Source organism: Neophocaena asiaeorientalis, unplaced genomic scaffold (assembly GCF_003031525.2).
Source record: "Neophocaena asiaeorientalis asiaeorientalis breed wild unplaced genomic scaffold, Neophocaena_asiaeorientalis_V1.1 scaffold1, whole genome shotgun sequence".
Classification (NCBI taxonomy): domain Eukaryota; kingdom Metazoa; phylum Chordata; class Mammalia; order Artiodactyla; family Phocoenidae; genus Neophocaena; species Neophocaena asiaeorientalis.
In genome coordinates this window covers 1728002-1742031 of record NW_020171981.1, presented here as the reverse complement: position 1 = coordinate 1742031, position 14030 = coordinate 1728002, and the positions used below count along the sequence as shown (strand labels likewise).

At 59.9% G+C, this 14030-nt stretch overlaps 1 protein-coding gene across 1 annotated transcript in view; it reads left to right on the top strand.

Annotated features, from left to right (window-relative positions):
* Window positions 1-9968: 9968 nt before the first annotated feature.
* Window positions 9969-14030, top strand: part of RARA (retinoic acid receptor alpha) — a 19513-nt gene continuing 15451 nt past the window's right edge. The window contains 4 exon segments of the mRNA XM_024742109.1: window positions 9969-10004; window positions 10007-10117; window positions 10120-10394; window positions 11346-11431. Of these exon segments, the coding sequence (XP_024597877.1) occupies window positions 9969-10004; window positions 10007-10117; window positions 10120-10394; window positions 11346-11431 (508 nt within the window).

Genomic DNA, 14030 nt, shown 5'->3' with positions numbered 1-14030 from the left:
CTCTCTCTCTCTCTCTCTCTCTCTCTCTCTCTCTCTCTCTCTGCAACTGGAGCCTCCCTTGCCTGTTCCTGGAATTTGGAGAGGAGGAGGAGGAAGAGGCAGGCAGACAGACCTCCCACACTCTAGCCCGCCCGGCCTGGCATCGTGGGGAAATGAAATAGGTGCGGTGCAACTAAGGTTTCCCTGCCTTCCCCAGACCCTCCAACACACATCACGGAGTCCAGGGGGCCAGGTCTTACAGAAGGGGCCTGGGCTGCCCCCTCCCCACCAGGCAGCAGTGCCTCCTTCTTTTACCCAGCATCCTGCTGGCCAGGGCCCCTGCCTGGACCTCAGGCACCACTGTCAGCCTGGGGAGCGGGTGGGGGATTAGACCGCTGCCAGCCTGGCCAGCACCTGTTGCCAACCCCCAGCCCTGTAACTGGAGCAGGCCAAGGAGGGGGGCTGCAAAATGACAGGTGGAATTTCTGCAACCAGGCAACCCCCCACCCACTGGATATGCCTTTCCCTTCCGGCCCCGGAACAAGGAAAGCCTACCCCCCCACACACCAAGTGTCAACCTGATCTGGTGGGTGATGTCCCTGTCCTGCCTGTGGGGGTTATAGGGCCCGGGACATGGGCAAGGGGATGAGTTTATTGCTGTTTGCCCGATGACCGCCAGCCGCATCGCTGGCTCGCTGGCTGCAGGGCTGGGCTGCCCTTGTCGTGTTTTCTGAGCTCGGCTGCTCTGGCTGGGCTGGGGGGTATGGGGGTGTGTGGATGGGGGTGGTTCTCTGTTAATGTTTTAATTGCATAAAAACTGGGAGCTCAGCTCCGGGCCAGTGGGGAGTCTGGGTCTGGCTAGCCGCCCGGTTTGGGCTAAATATAGTCTGGGACATCTGCAGAGAAGGGGAGGGGGTGGCGGGAGGTTCCATTCCCCCCGCCTCCGGCCAAGGTGCCCTCGTCTGGGCGAGCACCTTGGAGCAGGGAGGGGGATTCCTCAGCAGGAAAGGCAGAGGAGAGGCGGTGGGGGCTGGGCACTGTTGAGACCTCGCCTGCCTGGAAGCCAGGAGACGCCTGAGCTGAACCCGGAGGCTCAGGAACTGGGCTGGAGCGGGGCGCGCCGGGGCGGATCCAATGGCCCTGCTCGATTCCCCCCAGAGCTGCCTGAGGTCAGGCAGTCTCTGTGTGTCACTGCGCTCCGGTGGTGTGTCATCGTGACCCACTCACTCTGTGTGTGCCTGTGTGTACACACCTACCTTGGAGTAGCTCCCTTCCGGCTCCTCCCCTGGAGCCTCTGTCCCCTGGGTCCTACCGCAGGTCCCCAGCCCTCCTTCCTTGTGTCCCTCGACCCACAGTAAACCTTCAGCCCAGGAATCGAGACTTGAGAAGGGGAAGCTGCGGTGGGGAGTTCTCTGATCTCCAGTCACGGCAGGAAGTGGAAGGGAGGGGGACCCAAAGGGGAGAACCGTGAGTGGCAGGCGGGAAGGGAGGGCCCGTCAGCCCTGCGACCGACTGCGCACACTGCAGTGGGGTCGGGTGTGTGTGTATGGCCACCTTCCCAGCTGACCCCTTCCCTCCAGTTCCAAGTAGGGGAAACCTAGGGGACAGCTGATTCCCCGGGGGCTGCTAACAATCTTCCTCGCCCCCCCCACTGAAAAAAACTGGCTTCCTGTCACGTGGCTGTCACTTCCTGGCCCTCTGTGGTTCCCGGGATGTTTGTTGTTGGTTGCCATGGAGATGGCCGCCTTGGGCACTACCCTGGTTCTCTTGGGGAGGGAGCTGCCCCTCCCCCTAGGCCCACAGTTTTGGGGGGGATTGAGGGGGCATGCCCAGGGGCCTGTTTCAAGCTGAGTGTGTGTGGTCTCCGATGCCCCAGATCCCCCAGGGCCCCCCAGACTTCTGTCTGTGGGAAGGAGTCACAGCCACCTACTCAGACTGAGCGTCGGGGAGACTGTGACCACGTCTGGCTGTGCTTGGCTGTTGGCTGACTGTGAATCTGACCGATTGTGCAGACCCTGTCCCCTCCAGCCTGGGTCCCGCAGTCCCAGAAAGATGCCCGTCCTTGGAACCTCCGCTCCCTCTCCCCTTTCCCTTTGGAGCCTTCTCCCGTCCTGTGTTCTCATGGAAACTACCTTCCCCAGGGAGTTTCTGTGGTTTCTTGGGGTCCAGGCTGGAGTAGGGAGGGGCTCTGGGCAGGATCCCCAGTTGTGTGTGTTTTGGGGCCGGGGAGGTGGTGGTCTGCGGGGCCTCCTCTCCCCTCCACACACAGCCTGCACCCGCTTCACCCTGATCCCGCAGGCCCTGTGCTTTAAGGGGCTGGTCCTGGGACTTTGTGACCATCCGCTCCACCCCCTGGTGGGCTTCCCTGTTCAGCTGGGGGTGGAGAGGGGAAGAGATTCCCCCTAGTTCTAGCCCCACCTGAGTAGGTGGGTGTGGAGCGTGGGGCGTAGGAAGTTCCTGGGGGTCGCTGGATGGGGGGTGTGGGGCGGGGCACGGTCTGACTCAGGCCTGGTCTGGGGTCAGAGCCAAAAGGATATCCTGAGGCGGGAGGGGGGCGGGGGCGGGCGTTCCCGGCTTCCCTGCAGCCCGGGTCCCTAGGGAAGGACGCCGGGAGGGGGCTGGTAGCACTGGGTCGTGCTGACTGTCTGTCCGCCCTGGGGTAGGGTTGGGGCAGAGCTGAGGGGTTGGGGGAGGCGGGTTGCAGCCGCGCAGCCGCGCACATACCTGCTGCCCTGTGTGTTCGGCAGCCCCCGCCCCTTGTGAGAGTTATGCTTCCTGCACTGCGGAGAGGGGAGACAGTGGTGAGGGGGCAGCTGCCAAGGTGGGGGTGGGGAAAGCCCCGTGCCAGGCTGGCTGTGAGGACGGTGGTTTCCAGGCTGGGGGGGTGTCCCCTTTTGTCTGTGCCCCTTCGGTCCCCGACCCGGACAGAGCTGCCTTTGTGTGGTCCACACACTCCTGTGGTCTGGCTGTGGCCTCGGCAGCCTCATCTCTTCCTCTTCCTGTTTTCTTCCTTCCCTGTGGGCCCATCCCTCTCCTTGAGGCCTGGGCTGCCCCCTGCCCTTTCACCTGTTCTCTGCTCCAAGAGAAGACTGGGTGGGAGGCTTCAGCTCTGGTTCCGGGTGGGCCCCTCAGCCACCCTGGGCTTCGGAGGCCCTGGGCACATCTCCCAGGGGGCTCTGGGGTGCAGCCCCTGGGGTGCGGAGTTGGGACACTGCCCTGACCAGCAGACATCCCACACACACACACTTCCTCCTCCCAGCACCTGGCCTGTCCTGGGCTTGGGTTGTCCAGTTGCCCTTTCTGCCTGGTATTCAGTCACTGCAGGGATGATGGCCCGTGGAGGTCAGGCAGCCCTGTGTAGCTGGGGCAGAAGCTTGGGCGGGTACAAGTTGGGGAGACATCAGATCCACTTTTCTGGGACTAGGTGCTGTGTCTTGAGGCAGTGGGCAGTGGCAGCATCCAGAGGCCAGACGCTGGACTTCAGCACTCCCCTGACTCTCTCCGTAGATGTGCTCAGGCCCTGCACGTGCTTGGGGCAGGTTTTCCAACAAGTCCCAGCTCCAGCGAGGCAGGCCTGGGCTTCTGAGGACTGGTGGGGAAGAGGTGCCCTCCACTGTCCCAACCTCACCCCCCTGGTCCTTCTCAGGCCCTCCTGGGGTGGTCTCTTTCAAAATGAGGCTGGCCTTGCTGGCTTCCTGCAGCCCAGAGCCTGGAGAGCAAAAGGTAAACAGAGGACCGGAGTGGCTGGGAAGAGAGAGGGGCCTCTGGAAAAAGGGGGAAAAGAGAGTAATGTTCACCATTCTGCTGATCTGAGGAGTGTGGGGGAGGGGAGAGGTTTTGGCTTTGCGTGTATGTGAGTGTGTGTGTATTTTTCTGGAAAGTTTATAAATAGTTCCAGCCCACTGTTCTGGTTTGAAATCTGCCCTGTCCCGCCCTGCCCTGCTCTGCCAGCTCCTGACAGGGGTGGGGGTCCAGAGGGGCTGGGTCTTTGCTTCCGTCAGGGCTGGAGTCCCTGTCCCCCACCCCCAAGTTGAGCTTGAGCTTTGGGTGTCATTTGCATATGATTCACTGACTGTCTAGAATGCCTAGGAAAGCCCCTGTCCCCCCTTCTTTTAAGCGCCCCAATCCTTATCCCCTCCTCTCAGCCCGTCCAGGACTGCCTGGCTTCTATTCCTTGCGAGCCATGGTAGTGGTGTAGCCTGGGAAGCAGAGAGGAGGGAGTGGGTGAAGAAGGGGGGCAGGGCCAGCTGGGTTTGGGGACCCCTGGCTCCTCTTCCCTGAGGGTAGGGGGGGAAATCGTCTATTCCTCTTCCCCTTTTCCCCTCCGCACGTCCAAAGGTTTCCCTTTTTTGGTTTGTGAAATGAAAGAAGGGAATTTGGGAAAGGATTGTGGTCAGGCCTCCACCCACACCCCGAATATTCCTCTCCCCACATTCCTGTCCTCAGTCTGGGGGGAAGCCGACCCAGGAAAATGGATAATTCTCCCGCTCAGCCCTGTCAGCAGCTGCTAGCCCTGGCTGGGGAAGGGACAGCAGACATACTGCCCAGGGAGGCCCCGACGTGGTGCTGGCAGGCGCGGGGGAGGGAGGGGACCCGTTGCCCAGCATCTCCTGTGTGCGGGGGTGGGCGCTGTGCTAGGTGCTTTCCAGGACTTTTATCTCTTAAATCACACAGCCTGTTGTTGAGGTAGGCAGTTCACAGACGAGTAAACAGATGCTTAGAGAGGTTAAGTGACTCGCCTAAGGTCACCCAAAGTGGCAGAGCTGAGATTTGACCCTTCAGACTTCTGGTTCTTTCTACTGTCTTCACAGCTCGGCCAACATTTGCCTTTTTCTCCAGATGTGTGACTCTGGGGACATAAAGAACGGGTAGCTGGGGACACCTGACACTGGGGGAGGGATCCTGGAGCCTTTTGAGGGTGAGGGAGGCCCCAGCGGGCAGGGGTGCCTGGCTGGTGGCAGGTGCTCTGGCCCTCCTCCCCACCCCCCCTTTCTGCTGTGCCGAGGCTGGGCTCCGGGTTTGGGAGGTGTGGGCCTGTGGTTTTTCTCTCCCTCAAGGGAGGGTGCCCACGGGCAGTGGAGGTGGCGGGCATAGGGTGGAGGTTGGATGTGGGTAATTTGTTTTCCCTTTCTTCGGTGCTGGTTTCGATTCTCTGACAGTGTCTTCTCCACCCCTGGGTGCAGGGGGCCAGGGCCCAGGCATCTCCCCAAGGGTCGTAGTTCCAGAGGGACCTTCTGAGGCCAGGCCTGTGCTCTTTGGCCCCGCCCCTATCATCCCTGCCCTTGCCCATCCCTGTTCCCTGGTCAGCCTGGCCCTTGGCCCATTTCTGTAACCTTTGCCCCCTCACTTGGCTCGAGGCCTTCCCCAGGGAGCTAACTGCATTGAAGTTTGCAGGCTGAGCTCCTTTAGTGAGGCTTCGATGGGGGTGGGGAACACCTTCCAGCCTCTCCCTGGGGTGTGTATCTGTGGCTGAGGTTTGAAGTATGGTCCAGTTTCAAACTCCTCAGAGGCAGAATTGAGGCATTAAGGTGGCTGTCGTCAATCTCTCCTCTGGGTTCAAGGGTTGGCTCCAGAGGGTCCAGATCGAATCTGCTGCTGCCCCCCACCCCGCAAAAGCTGGGTCAGGAGGCCTGGGTTCTGGAGTGAATGGCTTCCTGGGCCTCACCTCAGAGAGGCCGGCCCCCATTTGGACGTGAATCCACCGGTGTGCTTCTCTGTGTCTGTGGACCCTGCTGTGTACTGGGGGGCCGGCCCGCAGGGAGGCAGGTGCAGAGGTTTGCCTGGCGTGGTGAGGGCCAGGGTAAGTGCAGTTTGGGAAACTGAGGCTGTGGTTGTGCGTCTGTGGGGAGCTGTGTCCCGGGCCGGGCATGCAGGTCTGGAGCCGGCTTCACTGTGTGTGGAGCCCAGGTGTGGAGGGATCGCATCTCCGGGTTTCCTCTCCTCACGTGTCACGTGCGTGCCCGCACGCACCTAGGCTAGGTGTGCAAGCACGCGTGCTCTTGTCCACCGGATGCTTTCCCTGGAGCCGCGCGTGTGAGTTTCTGCAAGTGGGTGTGTGCGTATGTGAGGGTCTGACTGTCAACGCTGGTGAGGCTCAGCCAACCCCTCCCTCCCTTGCTGGCTCGAGTTTCCCTTGTGTGGCGCCCCTCAGGGTTGTGGGGGGCCAGGGCGGCAGCTGGCCAACGGGTGGGGTCCCTGCTCCTCTGACGTCAGCCTCGCAGCCCGGGAGGGAATTGGCAGGGGCGTGGGGAAGGAAGGGGGCACCTCATTCAGGAGTAAGGAGAGAGGCCCTATGGTCGTCATAATTAGTAACAGTCAAAATCATGCTCGTTAACAATAGGGGAGCTGCCCCTTTCCTTGCAAGTACCTGTCCCGCTCCCCCTCCCTCAGCCCCGCACAGTCACAGCCTGGCTGGCCGCCGAAGTCCTGGCCTCGTCCATAGTGGCCTTGGCAGAACTCCCCCATCCCAGGCATGGTCCTCAGCCAAATGCTGGCCATGTGTGTGTCCTCTGGACTCCAGGTCTGAGCCTGGAGCCTGGAGCCTGGAGCTTGGAGCCTGGCACGGCCTGAGCTTGGGGAGGAAGGGCTTGGAAAGGGAGGTAGTCCTTATTTGGGATCTCTGTGGCCCTGTCTTCTTTTCTTTTCTCTCTCCTTCCTCCCCGCCTTTCTTTCATCTTAACAGCTTTATGGAGATATAATTCATATACCATAAAATTCACCCATTAGAGTGTACAATTCACTGGTTTTAATATATTCACAAGAGTTGTGCAACTGTCACCACAATCACTTTTAGAAAATTTTCATCACTCCAGAAAGAGCCCCCATACCATTCAGCAGTCACTTCCCATTTCCCTCGAACCCATGCCCCAGCCACTGGTAACCACAGTCTACTTTCTGCCTTTATAGATTTGCCTATTTTGGACATTTCATATAAATGGAATCATACAATAGGTAGTCTTTTACAACTAGCATAATGTTTGCAGGGTTTATCCATGTTGTCATGTATATCGGTACTTTGTTCCTTTTTATGGCAGAATAACATTCCATTGTATGGATGTACAACTTTTTATTTATCCGTTCATCAGTTGATGGGCATTTGGGTCGGTTCTACTTTTTGGCTGTTAGGAGTGCTGGTATGAACAGCCACACCCATGTACAAGTTTTTGTGTGGACTTATGTTTTAACTTCTCTTGGGTAGATACCTAGAATTGGAATTGCTGGGTCGTATAACTCTTGTTTAACCTCTTAAGGAACTGCCACACTGTTTTCCAAAGCAGCTGCACCATTTTACATTCCCACCAGCAACGTCTGGGTGTTTCAATTTCTCCGCATCCTCACGTACTTGTTATCAGTGTTTTTTTTTTTAATCAGTGTTTTTGATTATAGCCATCTTAGTGGATGCAGAGTGGTATCTCATTGTGGTTTTGCTTGGCCATGTTTCTTTCTGTCTGTTTTCTTTTGTCTCTCATATATGTCATGTGTGTGTATATATATACACTCATATATAAATACATGCATATTTATTGATACTGTTTTTATATATCCTCCTGGACCTCTTGTGGATGCTTCTCTTTCTCCGTCTCGTTCTCTGCTCTTGTTGCTGCCTGTCTGTCTCACTGTGTTGTGGAATTTCTGGGTTCATCTCTGTCTCTTGCTACCCGTGGTGTTATCTCTGCATGTCCTCGGGACCCAGCTGTTCAAACAGGGTATGGATTTGTGGATGCACTGGTGGAGGGGCATCTGGCCTTTCATCTTCTGCCCACCTTCCACCCTCTCCAGGGAGGTTGCTTCTGCAGACAGAGTATGTGGGTGAACTCTGAGATCAGCCTCCCTTGCCCCTCCGTTGCCCGGGAGTAGGGGGCTTCCACCCTGGGCAGTCCCTGCCCATCATGCTGTTAGGGAATGGAGGTGATACCCAGGAGTCCTCGGTTCCCATTTCCCTATTTGTATGTATGTAAACGGGCCTCCCCTCCGGCCCGTGGGACAGACCCATCTGGGGTGCTCGGGCTTGGATTTGGGGGGGAAGTGGTGTAAGCAGGGGCCCCCTGGCTTAGGAGTCATTTTTCTGAGAAGTGCCACCGCTTTAGGGAAGCGGCTTTTCCTCCCCCTCCCTCCTCCCTTCAAGCACACGTTCTCTGCATCTTGACCTCAGGTAACCCGCTTTGGGGGAAGGAGGGCCAGCTGCCTTCCTCTGCTGCAGGAATCTTCCGGGGTGGCATGGCACCGGGGACCCTTTCCTCTCAGGATTGTGGGTGAGAGGTCCTCCTCGGCTCTGGGCTCTGTCCCCGTCTCCCCAGCCTGGCTCTGCTGTCCTGCCACCCCCAGCAGTGTCTGGGCCCTACTCCCAGGCCGTCTCTGCCAGCCAGGCATGGTGCCAGCTGTCTGCTCAGCCGGGTGCCACGGGAAAATCTCCGGCCGCCCAGGTTGGGGAGCTCCACGGGGAATGCCCGTGCGCCTGCTCCTCGGTGCCCACTCACCTGTCTTTTTTCTCTCTGCAGCATCACAGGACATGGCCTCCCCAGCCACCTAGCTCAGGCCCACCTAGGAGAGGGATCCTTCCGGCGTCCTGAAGGCCAGCTCTGGACCTTCCTGGGAAGTGCCAGCTCACAGAAGTGCGTGACCAAAGGACCGGCTCTTGGGACGTCCCCCAGCCCACCTGGCCCCCAACTGGAGTGGGGGCTCCAGGAGGCTGAGATCAGCCTGCTAGCCTTGGACCGCAGCTCCAGGACAGAAGGGGGGGTGGGCTGACCACCCAAACCCCCTCTGGGCCCAGGCTCCATGACCCGAGGAGAGGCGGCCTGAAGCCTGCCAGAGCCTTCGGCCAGACTGTCTGCCTGCCCTTCTGACTGTGGCTGCTTGGCATGGCCAGTAACAGCAGCTCTTGCCCAACACCTGGGGGCGGGCACCTCAATGGATACCCGGTGCCCCCCTACGCCTTCTTCTTCCCCCCCATGCTGGGTGGACTCTCCCCACCGGGCGCTCTGACCACTCTCCAGCACCAGCTTCCAGTTAGCGGCTATAGCACGCCATCCCCGGCCAGTAAGTGGAGTGGTGGGCATGGTGGGAGGGGCGGTGGAGGGCGGCAGGCCGAGGTGGGCCTCTTGGCACATCTCTTTGGCAGTGGCGAGGGCTCCTCCAGACAAGGGGGATCGTCGTTTGGGGGGCTTGTAGGCTGATGGCTGTGATTGTGTTTGGTGTTGCGGGGGACAGAGGGAGAGCTGAACAGTGCTGTCCTCCGGCGCCTCTCATGCCGCCCCCCCACCCAGTGCTCTGCCGTGGAGGGCCTTATAAATAGCTCCAAGGACTGGACACGGAGGCTGGAGGCGGGTAAACAAACCTCTCGACATTTGGTGGAAATGGCAGCTCTACTGAGAGCAGCGCCCCACCTCCGCCCCGCCCCATCCAGTGCTTCTGGGGGAAGGGGCTTGAAGGCGTAGAATCCCTCCCCTTGCCTTGGCCAGGCTAGGTGGTGCTTCCCTTTGTGGGGAGGGTGAGAGGGAGGGGCCCACAGGCAGCCTGGTGGGTTGGGGCAGTGTCCCAGGAGGGGGCGCTCAGCCTGGACTCCGGCTGTGGATGCAAGCCTGCACTTGGCAGGGCCTGCGTTTTCTCTCCGCCTCCGCCTTCTGCCACAGGGGTCGCCTGTTGGCTGGGTGGGGGTCTCGGTAACCTTCCCTGGCTGGCCGAGCCAGGTAGTGGGAGGTGGCGGCAGCTGTGGCCAGCTGGCAGAGTCCAGGCCTCGGGCCTGCCAGGACGCTTACAGTAACTCGGGCCCCCAGGGCCCAGCTGGGCGCCGGGCCAGGGCTTGGCGGGGGGGAGGGAGCCGGGGCCTGGCCTGGGGCAGGAGGGGGTGGAAACAGCAGAAGGGGGCCGTGGACGGCGGGCTGGCTGGTCAGCTGCTGACCTGGGAAACGTGTCCCACCTCTCCTGGCAGGCAGGTACTGAATACCCTGCCCCGGGCACCCACCGCCTCTCCCGTGGCCACTGGCAACATGCCTGGCGCCGCTGCCCTGTGCGCCCGGCTGGGCTGGGTCAGTGCCCCCTTCCCAGTGTGGGGGCAGCGCCCTCTCCCCGGAGCCAGGGAGTCTCTTTGTCCCTGGGGCAGGCCCTGGCTGGGCGCCTCACTGCCCACGCTGGCCGGCTGCCCACTGCCACCACCGCTTCCTGGCTCACCTCCTCTGGCTGCACGGTGGCCCCCTCCCTCCCAGGCCCCACCAGCCACTGGGAGCAGGGGCTCTAAGTCTGTGCTCCTTTAGGTCCCTACCCTTTGTGCCCTGGGGCAGGGGGCAGGCGGCTGCCGCCTACTCAAACCTCCACCTTCTGTTTCCCCCCTTGCGGGTGCGCAGCCAGCAGCACTTTGACCTGGGAGTCGGAGTTGGAAGCCCGCCGATTCTGGCCTGGTCTTCAGTCTATGCTAGGTGATGGGGGAGGCCAGTGTCTGGGTTCGGGGCTGCTGGGGAAGGAGCGGGTGTGTCTGTGTGGGGTAGTGCCTGGGTCCGCGGGGACTGGGATTCATATCCCAGCTCCAGTGACTGGAGTGTCTGCTTCCTGCCAGGGTGGGGTTTTCAGGGAGGGAGACATCGACATCGAGGGTTCTCAGCCTGGTGCCGGTGGACAGCTTGCTCTTCCCCAGGTGATAGGAACAGAGCCCCAGACGCTCTGTCCACCTGGGGCCTGGCTCATGGAGGGTTAGATGGGGCTGGGCCTGACCCCTGACCTTGCCCTGTCTTGTGCCGGACAAGCAAATGTTTTACCCTTCTTTGAATGTTGCAGGCTTCTTCCTCTTTCTTAGAGGTGGGTGGGGAGGGTTTCCGGGTACCCCACTTCCCATCCTGCTAACCTTCATCCCCCAGGGTGGGGTGCCCACATTTCGGGTTAGGCAATGCCCCTTCCTGCCCCCTCCCTTTGTGAGCCTGTGGGTTGCCCTGTCCCTTCCTAGTAAACAACAACTTCTCTTCCTACCCACGGCCCCAGCCTCTGAGCTTCTCCCTGACCTTCCCCTTCTCTGGGACCAGAGGTGTGGCCAGGAACCTGAGGGAGCCCTGCATCTCCCTCCTTCTTGGGCAGGGCTGAGGGGCCTGGAGACCCTGGCTCTCAGCACTGGGTAGCGAGGCATGACAGATCAAAGCTCAGGCATGGAGGCAGCCTCGCCTTCCCCGCTCTCTCCACCTGGGGGCTGGTGCTGGGGGTCAGGCAGTTCCTAGGAGGGGTGGACATCTGTGGCCCCCATTCCTGTAAGGAGCGATTACATGCTCTGGTCCTCTGCCACCCTTTCTGTAGGCAACCTGGCACATGAGGCTCCCTCCTCCCACTTCCCACCAACACAGGTGTTTGATAGTCCTCCCTCCACCTGCCATTCCTCTCCCCAGGTCAGGAGGCTGGACCTTGGGTGTACCCTTCAAAGACCCGGGGGCCTGTGGAAGGACAGAACTGTTCTCCAGGTCACTGGGGACAGGTGGGTATCTTTTCTGCTGTCGTCTCCCAGGGAGCCGGAGTGGCAAGCTCCAGAGATGGGACAGGATCCCCCCTCTAAACCAGCCCCTGGGGCGTGGTCTCTGAGGACTGGTATTTACTGTGGAGGGTTGGGATTCAGTGTGCCTTGGGGGGAGGGTCAGGGTTGGGTGTGTTTTAGGGGTGGGGAGGTCAAGGCTGGGTGTGTGTTGGGGAGGGGGTCGATGGCTTACGTGTATTGGGTGAGAGGGTCAGAGTGCGTATGAGGAGAATCAGACCCAGAGCCCGGGAGGGGTGTCAGTTTGTGTGCTGGAGGGGGCGGTGACTTAGGGCACAGAGGGTGTAAGGGGGAGGCGTCTGTGATTGTGTTGTGTGTTTGGGGAGGGAAGGGTCTTTATTTCTTACCGCTAGTCTAGGCTGGAGAGGAAATGAACCTGCCTTTTTTGTTGCTCCCCTGGGAATTCCACGGGGTCGGGGAGTGGGGGTGGTGGGAGGGGAGGTGGAGTACGCTGTGTAGCGAGTTCTGGCTTTGCCACTTACTAGATGTGATAACCTCTCTGAGCATGTGTCCTCGTCTGTAACCCAGGGATCTGACCAGAACCTCCCTCAGAGGGCTGAGATTAGGCGAGATCTTTGCTGTAATGCACACTCTGCTCTTCACCTTGCATGTGATCATCGCTGTCTCCTTGCCGTGGTACCCTGTGTTACGACAGTGGAAAGGGACCGTGGCCCTTTCTGGGTGGGGGCTGGAGAGGACGGGAGGCTAACATCTGTGGAGCACCTACTGTGTGCCTGGGACTTTATCTCTGTTTTACAAATCTTAATCCTGACAATCCTGGGAGAGGGACATTATCTCCATTTACACATGAGGAAACAGCACCGGTGGTTAAGTGGCTGAGCTAAGTGACCTTACAGCTGGGCTGTTTTCTACCATCCAGATAGGCAGCTGCGGGAGGGTATTGTGGGGAGCCCTCCTGGGTGTGGGGAGCTCAGGGCCATGGTAAAACCCCCTCTCCCATGGCTGAAGCCCCAGCTTCTGCCTCAGGACCTTCTGCTTTCACCCAGTAGGGGGCGTAGGGGAAGGCCCCCCCCCCAGCCACGCCCCCTTTTCTGTTTTTGATCCTGAAGGCTGGAGGGAAAGACCGATAAGAGGCCTGGGCCAGATCTCCATCCTGTCCTGGAAGCTGCGGATACAATCTGTTCACACCCATCTCCGCCCCCAGATCAGCCCACTGCAGCCCGGGGAGTTTGCAGAGCTCAGCGGGCACCCTCCCTCCATCTCCATCCAGACAGACACTGTAGGAACAGAGTGTAAAAGCTACCGTTCTTATTTTCTTTCCATTTGTGGAGTGGGGGCAGGGAGGTTGGAAGCTATCTGTAGAGGAGCTGGGGATGGGAGCCCCGAAAGACTGGGTCCAGACTTTTCCTTTCCATCCACACATTTGCTGTGTGGCCCTGGGGTCTGGGGGAGCCTGGAGAGACTGGAGGGGGTGAGCCCTTCTCCTTTCCCTCTCCTCTGCCACTCCCCTTTTCAGTCTGTATCCTCCCTCCCCCCGCTCCTGCCCACTCTTTCCCTGGACAATAGGAGGGACAGCCCAGGGAGAGGGGGGACTGCTAGCAGTGCCCTCCCTAGGGTCCAAAATGCAGAGTCAGCCAAAAGACTGTTGGACAGGGTTTTGAATGAAAATGCGGCCCCCTCACCTTTTATCTCCAAGCATTTATAGTGCACAGGGCCCCTCAGGGCAGGATCCCAGCATGGGCAGGGGGAGGGGACTCAGGGAAGGAAGCCTGTCCTCTTAGGCTGGCCAAGACCTGAGACACTGTGTCCGCCCGTGCCAAGGGCCCTGTGCCCATGGGGATGTGCCAGTGCAGGCCCTGACTACCCTTTGAGGGGTAGTGTCTGTGGAAAGAGGAAGTGTTTCCCTTCTCCAAATCACTTCGGGGCGGTGCCTACAACGCCCTCCTTCTCTCCGTTTTCAATGGTGGGGCACAGCCCATGGAGCTGGACCTCCCAGGGTAGACTGGAGGCCCTCTAACCCCGACTAGCTCAGAAATAGAGGCCCTCCCCTCCCCATTTTGACTTCTGAGTTGCTGGGAACCTCAGCCCACGGCCCAAGGCCCCCTTGGCAGAAGTCTTAAAGGACAGCTCTTCCTGCGCAGCCGTGGGCAGATCACTCAACCTCTCTCGAGTCTGAGTCTGTTTCCTCCTCTTTAAAGCAAGACTCCTAATTCGTTGCTTGCTGGGCAAGTTGCTATGAGGCCACGGTGACCTGCTTGCTGGTGAGGGCCTGGGCGAGCTTCAAGTACCCTGCAAAAGCAGTGATGACGAGGGTTGGGTGGAGCTGGGCATTGTCTTGGGGGATGGCTACCCTGTACTGGGACCTGATGTCCGTCTGGCCCCGGGTCTCATGATTTCCTGTTTGTTATCCCCTCCAGATGGGGTTGGGGACTGGAGGGACCCCTGCCTGGCACAAGCGGAGGCCACTTCAGTTCTGCCCATACCTGCTGAGGGCCTGCTAAGCACACAGTCCTGGAGGAGTTGTGGGGGACATGGCAGAGGAGGACGGGGCCCCAGGCCAGCCACTCTGCCCTCCACGTCCCCG